At 39.9% G+C, this 19,301-nt stretch overlaps 1 protein-coding gene across 4 annotated transcripts in view; it reads left to right on the top strand.

Annotated features, from left to right (window-relative positions):
- Nucleotides 1-19,301, top strand: part of TMTC4 (transmembrane O-mannosyltransferase targeting cadherins 4) — a 59,131-nt gene that overhangs the window by 20,942 nt on the left and 18,888 nt on the right. For 3 of the 4 annotated variants that reach the window (XR_008820276.1, XM_056329118.1, XM_056329119.1), the window contains exons 6-11: nt 6,961-7,058; nt 9,075-9,167; nt 13,705-13,866; nt 14,641-14,843; nt 17,569-17,740; nt 17,825-17,956. Coding sequence is in view for 3 of the 4 variants with exons in the window: in XM_056329118.1 (XP_056185093.1) it covers nt 6,961-7,058; nt 9,075-9,167; nt 13,705-13,866; nt 14,641-14,843; nt 17,569-17,740; nt 17,825-17,956 (860 nt within the window). In the remaining variant the exon portion in view is untranslated. The remainder of the gene's footprint in view (nt 1-6,960; nt 7,059-9,074; nt 9,168-13,704; nt 13,867-14,640; nt 14,844-17,568; nt 17,741-17,824; nt 17,957-19,301) is intronic. The other variant, XM_056329120.1, reaches the window with a different exon arrangement.

Here is a 19,301-nt window from a genome sequence, read left to right as displayed (position 1 = left end):
TGTAGTATTCATTTTGCCTTCCTTTGTCTTCAACTTTGACAGTGATCCAGTTGCATGTATTTGCCATCTGCATTGGTGATCTCACAGTGATACAAAACGAGGAGTTCAAGATTTGTTTTGTGTGAATAATATTGACCTGGCTATTAAATAGGGGATCAACTGTTTGCTCATATGCTATGACTTCTAAAAATTACTTTGTTCTGGTTGTGTGTTTCTGTTTTGTTCTGTTCTGTGTAGTTGCCTGTTAATCATCTACTAGTTCATCACTAATTTGATAAAGCATGTGAAGCAGACTGTAGTGATGTAGTTTTGGGAATACTGGAGGCTTGTATTGTGGAGGTTTTCGTACAAATTGAAAATGTCCCCTGTGTGAAAGAGATCGTTGTTAAGATACGGGGAATTTGTTAGCTATTTTGCAATTGGTCAAGAGGTATTTACTATTATTAATCATATGGGCCCTGTTTTTTCAGCTGTGTGCCCTACTGTTCGTATTTGAACATACTGGGAGGGAATAGTTGTCTGTGGAGAAACTAACAATTTTTTATTATTTTTTTTTTAGAACTAGTGCTACCTTTTTGCTTGGGGATGGTGTAATTCTGGGATAGATGATACCTTCACTGTAGCCTATAGGTACTATATGTAATGAGTTTGAGATACTTGGATATGTTAAGGAACGGCACTTGCTTTTGTGGTTCCATTATTAAGTGAAACACTAGCTTGAGCTACAGTAGTATGTACATTTGGAGACACACAAGGAGATGTCAGGCTTAAGTTAATTCTGACAGTGGATTCTTATGTGATCTTTTAAGACTAGGTAATTCTTCCCACTTTGCATAGCAATTCACAAGCAGGGAAATCTTAGAGCTTGGTTAGATGAGTTTTGCAGTAGTTTAGTTGGAAGGTACCATCCCCACAGACAAGGCACATGAGTGGAATATATGAGCATTTCTGACCTGTTTCAGTTAAAAATTAAATCTTCCTGCAGAAGCTCAACATAACTTTGCTTCAACTTTCAAAGGAGTAGGTGCTTCCACAGAATCAATTACTGGTTTTCACCTGAAGATGGTGACTTCTGAAATTGCTCCAAGCTGTCACCTGGCTGAGCTCTAAGTTGCTGAATTAGTTTTGAAGAAAGAGAAGCCAAATATGTAATTGTCTGAATTGGTAACAATTGTTTGGGATATTGTTAGTTTGACTGTAAAGTAAGACTAAGCTTAGTACTCTAAACAGAGTATTTTCTTCATATCCTTAACTTCTAAGGAATTTGTTTTCATTGAATTGTGGGTTTAGGACATGGCAAAATAAGGTCTCTCGAAACAGGATTAGTGTTTAGGAAGACAGAGTTGACGTGTATCACCAATGTGCTGCTCATAAATTTAGGATCAGTCAATTGCATGCTTTGTGTATGCATCCTAGCTCTAGGGATGCTTATACTTGAGTCTAGCAGTCTAAATGGAGGAGCCCTCAAGGCTTGATCATGGTTTATATAGGTATTTCATTGAATCCTCTCAGCTTTCAGACTTAATGTAGTCCTAAAGAGGGACCATCTGAGCAATGCTTTTTGGTTTTGTATAGAAACACTACACATTTCTAGCTTAAAAAAAACCACACCAACCCCCCCCCAAAAAAAAACCCAACCCAAACACAAAAACACTCAAGTACTCCATTTCTTTGGCATGCTTACAATTTTGTCCATCTGTTAGTGGCACAATGCCCACTCACAATATGGTGTACCAGTTTCAACCAGGCACAGGTGCCAGCAGAAGATTGGTTTCATTTTCTGACACAAGATTTTTCTAGTGGAAGGTAGAGCCATATTAGGGGAATGTGCTTTGCTAGACTAATTACTTCTGTTGGCGTGTGTGTACTTCATGGTAATAGTTAGCACTTATGCAGTGCTTTACATTTTCAAATCACTGTTACTAAAAAAAGAAAAAAAAAAAAGATTGAAGGTATTGCTGAATGATTATCTACTTTTCCAGCCTACTTTACTGAGATTTCTGCAGCTGGGAAGGGGGGGGGGGTGGGTGGGCGGCATGTTGTGCATATTTACCCAGGAACAAGCACAAGATAAAATGTTTCTTAATTGCAATTCTTTCTCTTTGAAGTTTAATATCTGATGAATGTTTGTAACATTACAACTCTCTCTATATGATTGTATTGACCTTTGGAGGCTGCAAAAGAAAACAAAGGAGAGATCCAGGTTTTCAGGAGGAGATCTTGATCGCAGGATTACAGAATGGTTGAGGTTGGAAGGGGTCATGAGGTCACCTGAGCCGACCTGCTCAGGCAGGATCACCTTGAGCCAGTTGTCCTGATGATTTTTGAGTTTCTTCAAGAATGGGAGGCTTCACAACCCCTCTGGGCAACCTGTGCCAGTGCTTAGTCACCCTCTCAGTAAAAGTGTGTCCTCATGTTCAGACAGCACCTCCTGTGTTTCAGTTTGTGCCCATTTTCTGTGGTCCTGTCACTGGGCACCTCTGAGCAGAGCCTGGCTCTGTCTTCTTTGCAACCTCCCTGCAGGTATTTATGTACATTGATGAGATTCCCCTTGAGCCTTCTCTATTCCAGGCTACAGAGTCCCAGCTCTCTCAGCCTTTCCTCGCAGAGGGATGCTCCAGCCCCTTTATCATCTTACTAGCCCTTCATTGGACTCACTCCAGTATGTCCATGGCTCTCATGTACTGGGGAGCCCAGAACTGGACACAGTAGTCCGGGTGTGGCCTCATCAGTGCAGAAGAGAGGAGAAGAATCCTGTCTCTTGGCCTGCTGGCAATATTTTGTCTAATGCAGCCCAGGATACCATTAGTCCTCTTTCCTGCAGGGACACATTGCTGGCTGACATTCAACTTGGTGTCCACCAGGACCCTCAGGTGCTTTTCCACCAAGCTGCTTTACAGCTGGATAGCTTCCAGCATGGGCTGTGCCTGGGGCTGTTCCTCTCCAGGTGCAGGATTTTGCAGTTCTCCTTGTTGAACTCGATGAGGTTCCTACCAACCTGTATTTCCAGCCTGTTTAGGTCCCTCTGGATGGCATGATGACCCTCTGGCGTATCAGCCACTCCTCCCAGTTTGGTGTCATCTGCATCTGTCACCGTTGCCGAGGGTACACTCTGCCTTATCATCCAGATCAATAATGATGTTGTTGAACAGGATTGGACCCAGTATTGACCCCTAGGGTACACTGGTAGTTACTGGCCTCCAATTAGGCTTTGTGCCACTGATGACCGTCCTCTGGGCCTTGCCATTCAGCCAGTTTTCAAACCACCTCACTGTCTGCATGTCCAGTCTGTACATCAAGACCTTCTTTATGAGGATCTTATGGGAGACTGTGTCAAAGGCCTTACAAAAGTCCAGGCCTTTGACACCATCTCCCATAAGATCTTTATTACTTCTCTTTTGCTGGGTGCTTTTCCTGTCTTTGAGAGTCCATACTTAAGCTTGGCTACACTTGACATGTTGAGACATTCCTGGTGTATGAGACTTGGGATGTTCAAAAGAAGATAAACCTATTTCTGCACAATTTTGAATGTGTACTTACTGAATGGCATTGAATTATCACGTGTTTTTCACTAGACCATTTATCCAGTTTGTCAACGGAAATCTGACTTCTCCTTAGTATGCTTCATCGCTGTTGCCTGGCAGCACCTTTAGACTTAATCAGCATACTCCTTATTGCATCATCCAAATTTTTTAAATGATCTATTAGAGCCAGGTGAAGGAAAGGCCCAATCCAGAATGCATCTAATTTTTCACAATGAGCTAGACTCTTAGTGTACTTTTTCTAGCTGTTATTTATACCCTTTCTAGAATAACTTCTTGCGGCCCATATTTTTTCTGGGGTATTTCACACTGTCCCCAATGGTATTCTCAAGCCCTTGTGACCTCAAGGTATAGGATGTTTACAGGTTTTCTTTCATTGGGAAGGCCCTTTTTTTTCTGTCCAAGTCAGAAATTATACTTAGTTTTATAAAAATGGCTAAAATATGTCTTTGGCAAACAATTAATCATATCTTTTTATGTTTTAGAGGACCACCTAGAAAATATTTTGGCTAAGTGTTTTTTTTCTGAGTAATTTTGACCAGTCACCTTAGCTTTGTTTCTTTAGCTTACCTTTTCATATCTTTTTTCCTCTTGAACAGTAGGCATGTAAGCATTGTTTTATTTCAAGCTTCTGGATTCTCAGGGTTTCTTCGTGATTCCTCAGAGGTGACAGTTGAGATTACTCTGGGTTGTATAGGACCTGTTGGAGTAAATTTAACCAATTGTTGCAACTTAAAACAAATTGCCTTCTCTATAAATACTGTGTCTTGTAGTTCACTATTTTTGCTTTTGTTCTTGCTCCCTTTCTGCTAGTCGTATCCTTCCTATCTGACTGCAGCTGACCCCTGTGAAAAAATGAAGCAAAAAGTCATAGAACGCTTTGGTTTTCTTGGCATTGTCCATTTTCTTTCCCATGGAGTATTGGAATAACTCCTTCCTTGCTGCTCTTCTTACTAATATATCTATGGAATTGTGGGGTTTGTTCTTTACATACATTACCTTTTCTTATTTTGTGGTGTGACCTTTCTGAGTTTTCCTCTATGAGCGCTGCTGTTATACTTGTCCTTGATAATTTGACCTAGTTCCTTTTTTCCTATTACTCTTACATTTTGCATCACTAAAGCATTTGTGAATCACCATCTGGTCTCTTACTACATATACTTCCCACTCATCCGTGTTAAGATAGTTTGTATTTGTGTAATGAATACTGCTTCTCTGAGAAGTGCTTAGTTATCCTGAATTCTTTCCACCAGAGTTTCGTTCTGGGAAGAAATTTCTCGGTAGAAGAATGTATACTTCAGTAAACTCAATGAAGTCCATTGGCTTTGTTTACTGTTCTTCCTTTTACTAAGAATGACCAGTTGTCATTTTGTGAGTGTGATCAATTGCCTTCCATCTTCGCATTCTCTCAGCTAGTTTATTTCTACATTAAAAAAAAAAAAAACCAACAACAAAAGAAACACAACCCCCAAAAAAATAAAGTCCCAACACTGAATTTCAAGTACTGGTTGAACAGTCTTGTATTGTAGAGTCTGAAAAGTTAAAGACCTCCTTCAAGAAGATGTATTTAGGACAGATTCCCTTTATTCTTAGTAGTACTCTTAGAACAAATTTTGAAGCTACTTCCTCCATGAATTTCAGCCCTCAGTTGTTCTGTATAATTGGTGTGAGCCGGAGTTTCCCCATTGCATTTTATTTTTTATTTTCTTATAGTTGCAATGTTTCTTTAGTTTAGTCATCATGTATTCTGTATTTCCATGTTTTGTTTTGGTGGTGTTGAGATGTGTGACTTCTTTCCTTCATAAGGCTTTCTTTTAATTTTATAACATCTGCACCTCTGATGTTAAGTCTTACCTCACCTGTGGGGACATAATTTGGAGTGGAAGGAGAAGGAACAAATGCCTGCCAAGTATTGCAGTGATGAATCTCACATCTTACTGCTCATTCTGCTGAAGCTTTAAGTCTTAGGGAAGAAAAGAGTACTAGAAACAACCTCAAAACCTGTTCTTTCACATATTTTTATGAAAACTTCTCTCTGCCACAAAAGAAGTAGTCTGCTTCAAAATGAGAAAGGAGGCAATGTCAGCAGGTCCTTTTCACGCTTCTGGTCATGGTTCGTATCTGGCCCAGCAACATCTAAGACTGTGTACTGGTTTCCCTTTATAATCAGTGGAGACAGCGAGCTACTTCTGAAAGGTGGACAACTGCATTTAATTAGGAACTTAATCCCTACAGGTGTCCCCATCTCTCAACCAGTTAGAAAGGAAGCCTAGTATACCAGCCTGGGTGTAGATGCCTACTTCTGGTGACATTTGCCTTAATTCTGTCATTTACCCTTTCCATAGGCTGTTACTGTAGTTCTGTTAAGTACTAAGGGTCAGACCTGTATTAGCAGTAGGGAAGAACTGCTCTAGAGATCAAGGCATGTAGGAAAGGGATTCAGTCAATGGATGTAGAGTTCAACTTTGTTTTTTCACATACCAAGTCAAAGATTGATTTTTGTGATGCCTGTAGAGCCCATGTTGCTTGAATCAAGAAACTGCCTCTGAATGAGCAGAGTGCTTTCCTCTATTTCCTGCACCTGTGGAGTAGAGGTTGTGACACATATGTTTTTATGTGAAGTACCCATGTACTGTGTGTGATAATACTTTGGCTGAAGTAGGGCTTATTGTTATATTAATCTCAGAAATGCCTGCTTGTAGTACCCAAAATCAGCTACATGGTGCAGGCTTTAAAGACTTTTTTTGAGTACAAGCTGCAGTTATTCTTGATCTCTTAACCCCAGAGTTCCTCACCCTGCTGTAAAACTGCTTCCTGAGTGCAAGAACTAACTGCTTCTCTGCTCAGATGCTAAAATTTTTGAGCTCCATGGCATTCCATTGCAGTGCTAATGAAATGACATGAGGTACTTGCTAAATGCAGCAGCCCTGGAGAAGCAGCTCATTGTGCCTTTGTAGATTCGACTACAGTTAAAACAGTTTGCGTGTGTGACACTTCATGTGCAACCGTTAGAAAGAATTTCTTGTTCGTACAGTAGCTTCGAAGAGTGGACAGTCATGGTAGAGCTTTAGCTAAGGATGATAAATGTGTCTAAATATTGGGAATTAACCTTTGCAGTTCATGAATTGTGGAAACGATGTGAAGCTTCTGCCGTTCTAATTAATCTGGCTAAAATGTCTAGCAAATAGGGAAATTTCTAATGTCTCTGAGAATAGAAAATGTCTGCAATAAAGGGACAAATGCCAGCGTATTGCAGGAAGTGCCCTTTGCTTTTTAAGTCTTGTATCCAGATCTTGACTGATAGAAAAGATTGTGATATGAAATGCTGTATATTTTTTAAATTCTAAATTTAATTTATATTTCTAACTTTACCCTTAAATATATAAACCTAATGTAATGGCATGGTTTATTTTGACAGATAAGGAAGGACATCATTTTTCTATATTCTGGGTGCTGGTGAGTGTAATCCTAGGGGCAATAGCCATGCTGTGCAAAGAACAAGGAATTACAATACTGGTAAGAATCCTCCTATTGACTGAATTTTGACCTTAGCATCTGTCAGGAGCAGTTGTAAAGCTTACAAAGACAAATCTTCTTCACAGCTAATTGCATGCACACCTTTTTATTCTGTTCAGAAAAGCTGATAAAAAGCAGTGTTCTACTAGATCTCCCTTGATTGTATCCCTGCAGCTCTGTTGGAATTCTTCATTTTATCTTTTGTAAACAGGTTGCTTGTATCTGTTAATTTTTTTGCAAAATTTAGAAGATTTATAGTGTTAGTTTTGATGCATATCATGTTCATTGGCCTTGTTTTGAATGTTAGTGGTCAAGACAGCAGGCCTACAAACCTCTTTATGAACAAAGTTATAACTGGAGGAGAGCATTTTTAAAATCTCCACCCTCAGGTGTAATTAGAAGTAGGGCCATTGTTTATGTATTTCTAATACCGAGTCTTTTCCTTCTGTCCCTTATTTAAAGATTTGTTTATGCAAACAGATTTAGTTACTGTTCACGTTCATTGTGCTCTTGCTTTTTATTACTTCAGTGAAGACATTCTGTTATTGGTGACCAAATCAGCCACCTGAAATGCTGCATCTGTGATTTTTACCTGTTATATAGCGATATATCTTTATAAATAAATCTGATCCATAGTTTTAACTGACATAGATAAAGCAACAGAATCAGAAGAATTCTTTACAGCAGGGACCCTCTTGTTCTGGCTAGGAAAAAAAGGGAGGAGAAATTACCGAAAACTTCTTGCTTTAGGATGTTGGTTTTGGGTAGATGTTTGTGGAGTGATACAGTTTTCAAATATGTCTGTAAGGAAAACAAAAGGAATTCTCTTTTAAAATATGGTGTATTTCCTTTAGTGGTATGAAGTAATTATTGGAGATAGCAGACACAGAATTGTGATCGGATCTGTGTTTTTTATTTGTTTGCTCTTGCATTGCTAGGACAATATTTATTGTTGTGCTGAGGGACATGGGTCAGAGGGATGAAGGAATAAACCACACATTAAAAAAATTGCTTGTAGGCTGAATGTAATTTTCAGCAGGATTCTTGCCTTCCTATGTCCATGCGAATGAGCCAAAAGACTTTTAACTGCTAGGATGCTTTTCTATGTGGAGCCACTCCACCCTTTAACCTATTTTCTGTCTCCTTCCTTTGACTGTTAGAAGGAGACTTGTGGCTTCCCAGTGTACTCTGCCTCACCTGGAAATATTTTTACTGTCTTTTTTCCATTTAGTCTTTAGAACACTGAGGTAATTTCCAAAGTTAGTAGGATATAGGCTAAATATTCAAGGATTGTCATGGTTGGTGATTGCTGAAACATTGAAGGGATTTTGCTGGTCACCTCGATGGAATTACCCTGGACACATTTTGGTTGCTTGCTTGTGGGTAGTACATGCAAGTGTAGTCCTGAAAAGCACTGAATATGCTCTAATTTTATGTGTAGTGGCTGATGTCACTTTGCTTCCCTCCCCACCCCGCCCCAGCAACTTCCACTGTGTATATTGACGTAATTACAAAAAAAGCAAGCTTGATACCTCTGTTAATTATCTCTGAGCTTTTGTTACAACAATTTATGTACTTTAAAAATACTGTTTCTGGAATCTGACTGTCAAAAGATACTATGCTGCACAGCAAAAAATAAGTAGAAGGCTTAAAAAAACTCCAGTTTACTGACAGAAGCCTTCCCTTTTGACCACAGTACTTAAGCTGCAGAACATGTGGAAAAGAAGACAGAGCAGAATAGTGTTGTGACCATGCATATGGGGTCTAGCTTGCTCGTACATGGTATTTCCTGAAGAGTTATTCCATGTAGCAGGAGAACCCCCATTACAGTAACATGACATTCTACTCATCTGAGCTTAGGTTTTCAATTTACCATTCTGCCATCATTACTACCAACATATCTCTCTAGGTGTACAATAACTCATGGTACAAGTAGAATTTAAGAGGTATGTAAAAAAAAAATAATTGTGGTTAGCTGCTCCATCTCATGCTTTTATTTTTCTATTGGTTGTTTAGGGTTTAAATGCAGTGTTTGATGCACTGGTGATCAACAAACTAAATGTTTTGGAACTTATTCAGAAGTTACTACACAAGGACAAGTCATTGGAGGTGAGTCCTCAGAGGTTTTGTTCATTCTGGCCATTCAGACAGTCATGTACTAAAAGACAAAGATACAACTTCTGACAGTTTTGTTGTTGTTGAGAATTTAAAAAAAAATTCAGTCAGTCTAGTTAAGGCAATGTGCTGTGACATTTTTACAGCAACATGAATAGTAATGGGATGGCATTAGAATTGCATTGGATAGTGAAATCCATTCCACGGTTCTCTCAACAGTATGTTAAAAATGTGGTGTGGAAGAGCTGACTGCTTGATGCAACAAGTTCTCCAGGATCAGTAGCTTTACAACTGAAATAGTTGTTTAACACAGTTTGGTCAGAGTTAAGCAGTGATAGTTGCTAAGGACTGAATTTCTAACTTTTGTGTGTATCATTTTATCTAGTACTGGCTCAAGTGGAATGTGGCAACTAGTATTTGCACTGGCAAGCAAGTCACAGAAACAGTCAGCCTCAGGTGAATGATTGATAGCAGCCAAATAAATTAACAGCGTGCTGGAACATCACTACTGTTCAGCAGCTAAATCATTTGCCTTTCCTATCCAAGGTTCAGCAAGGCAAAGAAATAGTCATTGTACTTTGCATCGATCAGTGGTTTCACTGCAGAGAAGTCTTGCTCATGTTTCTGAGTAGCACAAGTCCTATGGGGCTTTTAAATTCCTTTGCAGAGTGAAGTGAGGATCTTCAGGGTGAAACTGGTGAAAGTGGAATCTCTAGAACTGAGACAGTAGATTTGACCATGAACTGTTGAAGGGTGCAGGAGTATTTCAGGCAGCAGATAGAAATGCTGGAGAATTTTGTGGTATAATGAGGGTAATGTCAACTAGCGTTGAAGGAGTCTAGAGCTGTAGGGGACTGAAGCAGAGCCAGTTCAAAATTAAAGTGATGAAAATAAAAGGTAATAAGGAGGACCCTGGTGTCAGTGGTGAGTCAACCTCACATCAGTGTATGGCAAGATCATGGAATGGATCCTCCTGGAAGTTATGTCAAAACATATGAAAGATAGGGAGGTGATTAGAGGCAGCCAATGTGGCTTCACCAAGGGCATATCATGCCTGACTAATTAGTGGCCTTCTATGATGGAGTAACTGCATCAGTGTACAAGAAAAAAGGTGCTGATACCATCTGCCTGGATTTCTGTAAGGTCTTTGATATGGTCCCCCATGACATTTCTGCTGCTAAAATGGAGAGATGTGGTTTTGACTGATGGACTGTTAGATGGATAAGGAAAATTGGCTGAATGTCCACATGCAAAGAACCCAAAGAATGTCCAAGTGGAAACTGTAATGAGTGGTGTCCTCAAGGGTCCATACTCGGACCACTACTTAATTTCTTCATCAATTACATAGGTAGTAGAATTGAGTGCGCCCTCAGCAAGTTTGCACATTACACTGAGGAATGATGCAGTTCAGGGAAGGGATGCCATCCAGAGGGACCTTGGCAGGCTTGAGAAGTGGGCCCATGTGAACCTCATGAAGTTCAACAAGGCCAAGTGCAAGGTCCTGCACCTGGGTTGGGGCAGTCCCCAGTATCGGTGCAGATTGTGGGATGAATGGATTGAGAGCAACGAGCAACCCTGCAGAGAAGAATTTGGGGATACTGGTAAATGAAAAATTGGCTATGAGCCTGCAACATGTGCTTGCAGTCCAGAAAGCCAACCATATCCTAGGCTGCATAAAAAGAAATGTGGCCAGCAGGTCAAGGGAGGTGATTCTGCTCCTCTGCTCTGCCCTTGTGAGACCCCACCCTGGAATACTGCATCCAGCTCTGATGGAAGTCATCGACCTGTTGGAGCAGGTCCAGAGGAGGGTGACAAAATGGTCAGAGGGCTGGAGCACTTCTCCTATGAAGAGAGGCTGAGAGAGTTGGGGTTTTCAACTTGGAGAAGAGAAGGCTCTGTGGAGACCTTATTGTGACCTTTCAATATATATAAAAGGGGCTTATAAGCAAGATGGAGAAAGAGTTTTTACCAGGGCCTATAGTGACAGGAAAGGAGCAGTGGTTTTAAACTGAAAGAGGGAAGATTTAGGTTGGATAGAATAGAACATTTTCAGTTGGAAGGGATGTATAACAATCACTTTGTTGAGCTGCCAGTTCAGGGCTGACCAGAAGCTAAAGCATATTATTAAAGGCATTTTCCGAATGTCTCTTAAATATTGACAGGCTTGGGGCATTGACCGCTTTTCTAGAAAGCCTGTTCTGGTGTTCGACCAGCAGTAAATTCTTTACAATGAGGGTGGTGACACACTGGAACAGGTTGCCCAGAAAAGTTGTGGATGCCCCATTACTGGAAATGTTCAAGGCCAGGTTGGACAGGGCTTTGAGCAACCTGATCTAGTGAAAAATGTCCTTGTCAATGGCAGGGGTGGTAGGACTAAGTGGTGTTTAAAAGTCCCTTCTAATCCAAAGTGTGCTATGATTCTGTGAAATGTGTCAGAGTCAAGTATTTATTGAGGATTACTCTTTAAGCATGAAGAACTCAGTGTTACGTTTCTGTTTTGTAACTTTTGAACAGCTCTGTCTGGGAGAAGAAAACATCAGATGTGCTGCCTTCTTTTATTAGAAGTAATTAATTTTAGCTCCTGCCATGTACAAAAATCTGTTCTGCTCTTTTCGTGGAAGTGTATCTAAGAATTTTTTGGTTTGTTTTGTTGAAAGACAGATCTTAAATTCTCTTACTTGCAGATTTTTTTCTTCTCGATTGAGACAGATTTCAGTCAACTAAATCAAAGATGATATGATAAATAACACTTCTTACACTTCTAAAATTTTGCCTACTAAGAGATTTTGTGGTGATTTGTGAAATCTGGCCTTTAAGAAGCTGCATGTACTGTGAAATGAAATGAAGCCTGGGATATGAGAGGTTTTGTGTAGTTAATCTCTCATTAAGGCAGTTATAAATTGTCATTATATGGTTTTCCTTCACAGAACAATTCTATTCCAAAAACATTTTTTAGGAATGGTTTTCCTACAGTCCTCATTTGGTTACCGAGATGTGTAAGTTGGAAGTAACCATTGGAACACAACTTGTATAAAACCATTTGCAACTTACATAAAATCAACATTACAAACTTCTTTATCTTTAAGCATTCAGCTAAATATTTTATGATGACTTTGTCAACTACAATATTAAAACCCCATCTGAATATTGCTTTTAAACTTAACTTTTCATCATTTTAAAGAATAAATATCTTCAGCCAGGGCACTGTTGGATGTCTTTGTGCAAGCCTACTTTTTTTTTTTTTGTACTCAGAAATAACTAATATTGATCTCCTAAGTAATTATGATGGTGCTTGCTAATCAGCATATTGCAATAATAGATAATAATAATCAGTGTGCCAGCTCCCATGGAGGACATAGAACTGATCATCTATAACTGTCAGGTGTTTTTTTAAAGGTAATAGAAGCCTATCACTCTAAGGGAGGAAGGTAGGAATAAAGGAAAGCTAATACTGGAGATCATATATGACTATTTTTACGATCCAGTTAACTTTGCCATGTAAAAATTTGTAGTGTACTGACACTTTAATCTTCGGATGTGTAGAATGGAAAAGTGGCCCAAATCATCTCTCATTTCAGGGAAACTCTCACCTTCCATCTTCTGCTTCTCTAATGACTTGTTGAGGCTGCATAGAATAATTTCAGCCATCAGGTTTCAGAGCTCTATGGCAGCCCTGCAGCACTGTAATACAGGGGGTCTGAGAGAAGTTGGATCCTTCGTTTCCTATCTGAGTCACCATTTGCGAGCTGGGTAGGGTGTTGGAAGCTTGGCTTTGCATCTCAAAACTGTGACAGAGATATCGTTACAGTTACTTGATGATTCTGTTTCCATTCTGTAGTGGTGAAGCTTGAAAGAATCCCTATAGTGTACCGTGGTTTACAATGTTTTTGTAGATCTTGGGTAATTTTAGCCTTACCGAAGTGATTTCAGTGCCTGTCTGTCATTAGCTTTTTAATCACGTTAACAATTGTGAAAATTTCAATTTGGTTTCTAATTCTTCCCATTTTCTAATTCTGCAGTTTTCTTGTTATATGCATGTAATTTTACTTCTGAAGAGACCCAAGTGGACAGAAACCTTCCATGATGAGCAGTCAACTGTATATAGCTATTTAAAACAAAGTTCACAAAGTAACCGTCCTCCATTTTAAGAAGAAAAGATAGATCAGTTTAATATGCCGTATACTAAAGGCTATATTCTGCTCAAATTCCCTAGCAGAAATTGGTGAAATTACATCAGCTATAGAGTTACTGAGGATTTATAGAAGAGAGGCTTCTTGAATAAAAAAAGTTTTCTTTTCTGATTGAGAAGCAAATGCAAATGTTTGCAAAAAAATATTTTGCAATTAGTCAATGAAAGCATAGTAAAGTTTGAGAACTTTCTAGTAACTGTAAAAATAATAAAAAACTGTAATAAAAAATGCACAGGAATAACCTCTTCTTTCTGAAGTGGTGGTGAAAAGAATGTGAATGCAGTGGGGAAGAGAACAAAATAATGGGGTTTATATAAGGGTTTTTTCTTCTTTTTCTGTAGAATGCTGGGCTGTTAAGAAAGGGACTGCTTTTCAGGATAACTCTTCTGATGTCTGGCGGGGCCAGTATACTTTATATACGCTGGAGGATTATGGGCACAGGGCCACCGGCTTTCACTGAAGTAGACAACCCAGCTTCATTTGCAGACAGTCTGTTTGTGAGAGTAAGTTATGAAGTTGCTTTTTTCTGGCCAGCTTAGAACATTTGTCTTTGTCATCAAATTGAATTTTCTTTTCTGTGCTTCAAAGAAACAATAAAGTGGGCAGTCTTTATGTTTCAAGATGAGTCACCCTCACTTGTGCTGCTGTGATGGTTTTCTGCAACTTTTTAAAATAGTGTATCATGTATATTCTTTGCATTCAATTTAGCATACACTGCACACATTGAAGTACATTTCTGTTTACTCGCTATTTTTTCCATGCAAGCAAGGATTTAGCTTTTGCTAATTTTCATTCCTTTTCCATGTACTATGCTTGACTTTTCATCTATTCTTTTGCATTTGAGGAAAATAACAAAGTCCTGGTCTGGTGCATTTGGAGTATGTCTTGGCTTTATATCTCTGACTGCATTAAGGCTCTTTCTGGGGATGGAGAATGAAGGGGAAAGACAGTGGGTACTGTCTTTTGACATTTTCACCTATTGTAGGAGATTATTCTTTTTACGTGTATATTGGTTGGACAGCACAGAATTGCATTTCCCTGTTCTGAATAGAAGAGCCACCTAGCTATGTTTTAAAAAAATAATTTCACAGCTGTAAAATAAATGGATATGTAACTAGTTGTGGTCTAACAGTATTTAAGGCCTCTTTGTTGTATAAGATATATTTTGTGAGAGGGAAATGGTAGCAGAGAGAAGAACTGAAGTTGTTCGTGTGTCCCTGTCCCTCCCCCCTTAAGTTTAGTATCAAATAAATGTTTGTTTTCTTTTTGACTGACAGGCTGTAAACTATAATTACTACTATTCGTTGAATGCATGGTTGCTGTTGTGTCCCTGGTGGCTGTGTTTTGATTGGTCAATGGGCTGCATACCCCTCATTAAATCTGTCAGCGACTGGAGGATAATTGCACTAGCAGCACTTTGGTTCTGCCTAATTGGTCTGATATGCCAAGCTCTGTGCTCAGAAGACAGCCATAAGAGAAGGTAAGAGACAGTGATGAATTTTAAATGCCTGGCCAACTTGAGTACAGTATTATTTTGTTAAATCCACTACTGGTAATTTTAACAATTCAGTGGAAACCAGTGTCTAGCAAATGTGGTTCAAATAAATATTTATAGCTGTCATTACCATTTTATCCCAATTTGGGCCCATCACTGTACACTGACTAGTGGGAAACAGAGTTGGAGGAGGAGGTATGGATGGCTGCTTTATTTTTCTCCTGAAATGGCATTTTGAGATCCTTAACACTGTAGGTGGTAAAAAGTAATATGATCTCAGAACAGAGTAGAAAATTATGTATGTTGTTGTCCCTACTTCTTAGAAGTCATCATCTTCTTTAATCTTCTCCTGATAGTGAATGAGAGATGTGCCTGGAAAGGAGGTAGAAATGCTGGCCATGGCCATACAATTAAAAGTAAAATGCTGACCGATAGTATCTACTGAGGAAACAACTTATACTTTACCCAAAGGAACTAAAAAATGTATTGTAAACTATTCTGTCTCTCTAAGGGCTTTTGTTTAAGTTTTCAGGTTCTGTTCCCTTGGATTTTTTGTAGAATTAATTTCTCAGTTCTTTCAATTTTTTCAGCAGCTCAGTCACAGAATCATAGAATGCTTTGGGTTGGAAGGGACCTTAAAGACCATCTAGTTCCAACACCCCCTGCCATGGGCAGGGACACCTTCCACTAGATCAGATTGCTCAGAGCCCCATCCAACCTGGCCTTCACTTCACATCCAACACTTCCAGGGATGGGGCATCCACACCTCCTCTGGGCAACCTGTTCCAGTGTCTGATCACCCTCACAGTAAAGAATTTCTTCCTAATATCTAATCTAAATCAACCCTCTTTCAGTTTAAAGCCATTACCCCTTGTCCTGTCACTAGCTGCCCTTCTAAAAAGTCCCTCCCGAGCTTGTCTGTAGGTCCTCTGTAGGTACTGGAAGGTGCTATAAGGTCTCTCTGGAGCCTTCTCTTCTCCAGGCTGAACAACCCCAACTTTCTCAGTCTTCACAGAAGAGGTGCTCCAGCCCTCTGATCATTTTTGCAGGTCCTACTCTGGACTCACTCCAGCAGGTCCATGTCCTTCTTATGTTGGGGGCCCCAGAGCTGAAAGCAAGTGGGGTCTCACAGGAGCAGAGGGGGTGAAGCACCTCTCTGGACCTGCTGGCCACGCTGCTTTTGATGCAGCCGAGGATACGGTTGGCTTTCTGGGCTGCAAGCACACATTGCTGGCTCATGTTGAGCTTCTCATCCACCAGCAGCCCCAAGTCCTCCTCAGGGCTGCTTTCAATCCATTCTCTGCCCAGCCTGTATTTGTGCTTGGGATTGCCCTTGACCCACGTGCAGGACCTTGCACTTGGCCTTGCTGAACAACATGAGGTTTGCATGGGCCCACCTCTCAAACCTGTCAAGGTCCCTCTGATGGCATCCCTTCCCTCCAGCACGACGACTGTGCCACACAGCTTGGTGTTGTCACAACCTTGCCAAGGGTGCGCTCAATCCCAGTGTCCGTGTCACCAACAAAGATGTTAAACAGCACTGGTCCCAATACTGACCCCTGAGGAATGCCGCTCTCACTGGTCTCCACTTGGACATCAAGCTTCTGACCACAATTCTTGAGTGCAACCTCCTGCCAGTTCCTTATCCACTGAGTGGTCCATCCATTAAACCCATGTCTTTCCAGTTTAGAGACAAGGATGTCATGCAGAACTGTGTCAAATGCTTTGCACAAGTCCAGGTAGATGATGTCAGTTATTCTGCCCTTATCCACCAATGCTGTAACCCTGTCCTAGAAGGCCACCAAATTTGTCAGGTACAATTTGCCCTTAGTGAAGCCATGTTGGCTGTCACCAATCACCTCCTTATTTTCCATGTGCCCTAGCATAGTTTCCAGGAGGATCTGCTCCATGATCTTGCTGGGCACAGGGGTGAGTGACTGTCCTGTAGTTCCCTAAGTCTTCCTTTTTCCCCTTTTTAAAAATGGGCGTTATGTTTCCCCTTTTCCTTGGCCTTTGTAACAAAAACCTGACACAGACCTGGGGTTCTTAATGCCTTATGTCAGCTCTGTAAAAGTAAAGTACGTGGTCTCAGTTGTCTAAGCTCTGTATAGTCCATAAAGTTATCTGCTGAGGATTACTCATCCTAACATAGATACCTAAAAAAAGGAAGACAAACTGTCCTTGAGAAGTGCCTTTCTCTGCTGATTGTAGAAAGTGTGTAGATTACTAACTTTCAAGTGGTTAACCACAAAGGATCCTGCTATTGGTGTATTTGTTAGGAAAGAAAACACTCTCTTAGCAGGATATGTACCTAAGTTTCTTCTTTAACAGTGACCTACATTTTCCCCCTGTTACTGTCTTACTGGTTCCAAAAATAGACAGGTAGCTTTTTACCATTACTTTTTCTGCCAGTGTATTTTAAATAGGAATTATGTAATTAATGTGTAATGAGGCTGTTTTCTGGCCTGGAAGCATGAACATTGTTTTTCTGGAAATTATAGCTAGGATTTTGAAAGTCCCTGATGGAATGCAGTGTCAAAACCACTGAAATTTAAGCTGATTTTGTTACTAGCTCTCAAAGGCTGCTTTTGAATGCCCTGTTCCATACACACATCCTTATACAATGTTTAAATGAAGTTTATATGTTAAGTGGAAAAGATACTTTTGTTAAGATTTGTGGTTAATTTGAGAATCTGTTTCTTGTTTGCAGAATTCTTACACTGGGACTTGGATTTCTTATTATCCCTTTTCTTCCTGCAAGTAATCTGTTCTTCCGAGTAGGATTTGTTATTGCAGAGAGAGTCATCTACCTCCCCAGTATTGGATATTGTATTCTGTTTACATATGGATTTAGTCTCTTGAGTAAGCAAGCCAAGAAAAAGGTACCATCAAAACAATCAGTAACGTTGATGGTGAAGTGCTTCAATTGAATGGTTTGTTTCTTAACTTGGCTCTCTTTCCTTAAGAAAATTCTCACTGTGGCAGTACTTGGAATCTTGTTGATAAATGTTATGCGCTGTGCGCTCCGCAGCAGTCAGTGGAGGTCAGAAGAACAGCTTTTTAGGAGTGCACTGTCTGTGTGCCCTCTGAATGCAAAAGTAAGTCACTTGTGGACTTTTTTCTTTTCTTTTCTTTTTTTTTTTTTTTTAAGTGTTTTGAAATGTGAGATGCAGAAGGTGTTATGCATAGTTAATACATTGTGGTACAATGTTATTCACAGTATTGCTTGGTGAAAGAATATGGCATTGACATGTCAGACACCTAAATTAGAGTGGTAGCATAGTTAAAATACCAGACAGTGCAAATTACAATATTGTAATTCAGAACTTGGAGGGTGGGAGTGGAGTGGGGAGGGAGGAGGAGGAATACACTTCAGTAAAGGCATCCAGTCAAATTGGAAGTACAGCTAATAAAATCTACTAAAACAATTGTGCATATAATTGCAAGTTATTACAATAAAATACAAAAAAATAAAGTAAGTTGTAGGAATGTGTTCACCTGAATAATGCCTGTGTGATATTTTCAGAATCCTTTTTGTGTACCTTCCAGTGATATATATAGCTAACACAGCTAAGGGGCAAAGCAGCATATCCATCAGGGTAAAATCTTTGCTCCCGCTTCCGCTCTTTTACAGCGGCTGAATGGGCTAGAGTATTCAGACATGGGCACTAAGGAAAACTGCAATATTCCCTCCAAAGTCTTAGTGAAGGAACAAGTGAGAGGGTGGGACTGGACAGGATGTTTCACCGAGCTGAACACCAGTGTTTGGCATAGTAGACTGAATCCAGCCTGCTAATAGAGGTGACCTCCGCAGCAGCCCTTTGATAGCTGAGACTGTGATCTATTGGAGCATACCACAGAGCTCTGATGTTGTCTGAATTTTACAAGAGATTCTCTTTGAAGAGCCTAGGAACAGGAAGGTGCAGCTTGTCAATGAAAATACATTGATGTTTTAAAAGAGTAGGTTTCTGTAATCTAAAGTGGTATCTAGATAATACAGATCAAGACAGATTTTAAAAAGCAACCTGTGAATGCTCAACTTTCTTTGCAAAGAGAATTATATGCTTTGTATTCCAGTAGATACTAATATGCAGCAGTGAGCTGTAAAAAACATTTATGGCCAGTATTTACAACATGATGGTGTCTTTCAATAATCTTGGATTTCAGTACATAGAAAAAGAGCTGTTGTATTTTGTGGCAGTGGTAAGCAACCATCTTCTTTTTAATGATGACCTCAGTATATCTTGTTTTCTGGATGACAAGTGCATACTATAAATGGAGCAAATGCAATCTGTTTCTTTGTGTGTAACTCCATCCATCTGCCATGGTAAGAGTGCTTTAGACAGATCCACACTCTTTGCCTGTGCTCCAAGCTCCTTGGACTCAAGCCATGTCTGCCTGGGAAGCTGTGTGGCTGTGTTCGCACAGTGCTGTGCTTGAGCC

Source organism: Falco biarmicus, chromosome 2 (genome assembly GCF_023638135.1).
Source record: "Falco biarmicus isolate bFalBia1 chromosome 2, bFalBia1.pri, whole genome shotgun sequence".
NCBI lineage: Eukaryota > Metazoa > Chordata > Aves > Falconiformes > Falconidae > Falco > Falco biarmicus.
This window is presented reverse-complemented; position numbering and strand designations above follow the sequence as displayed.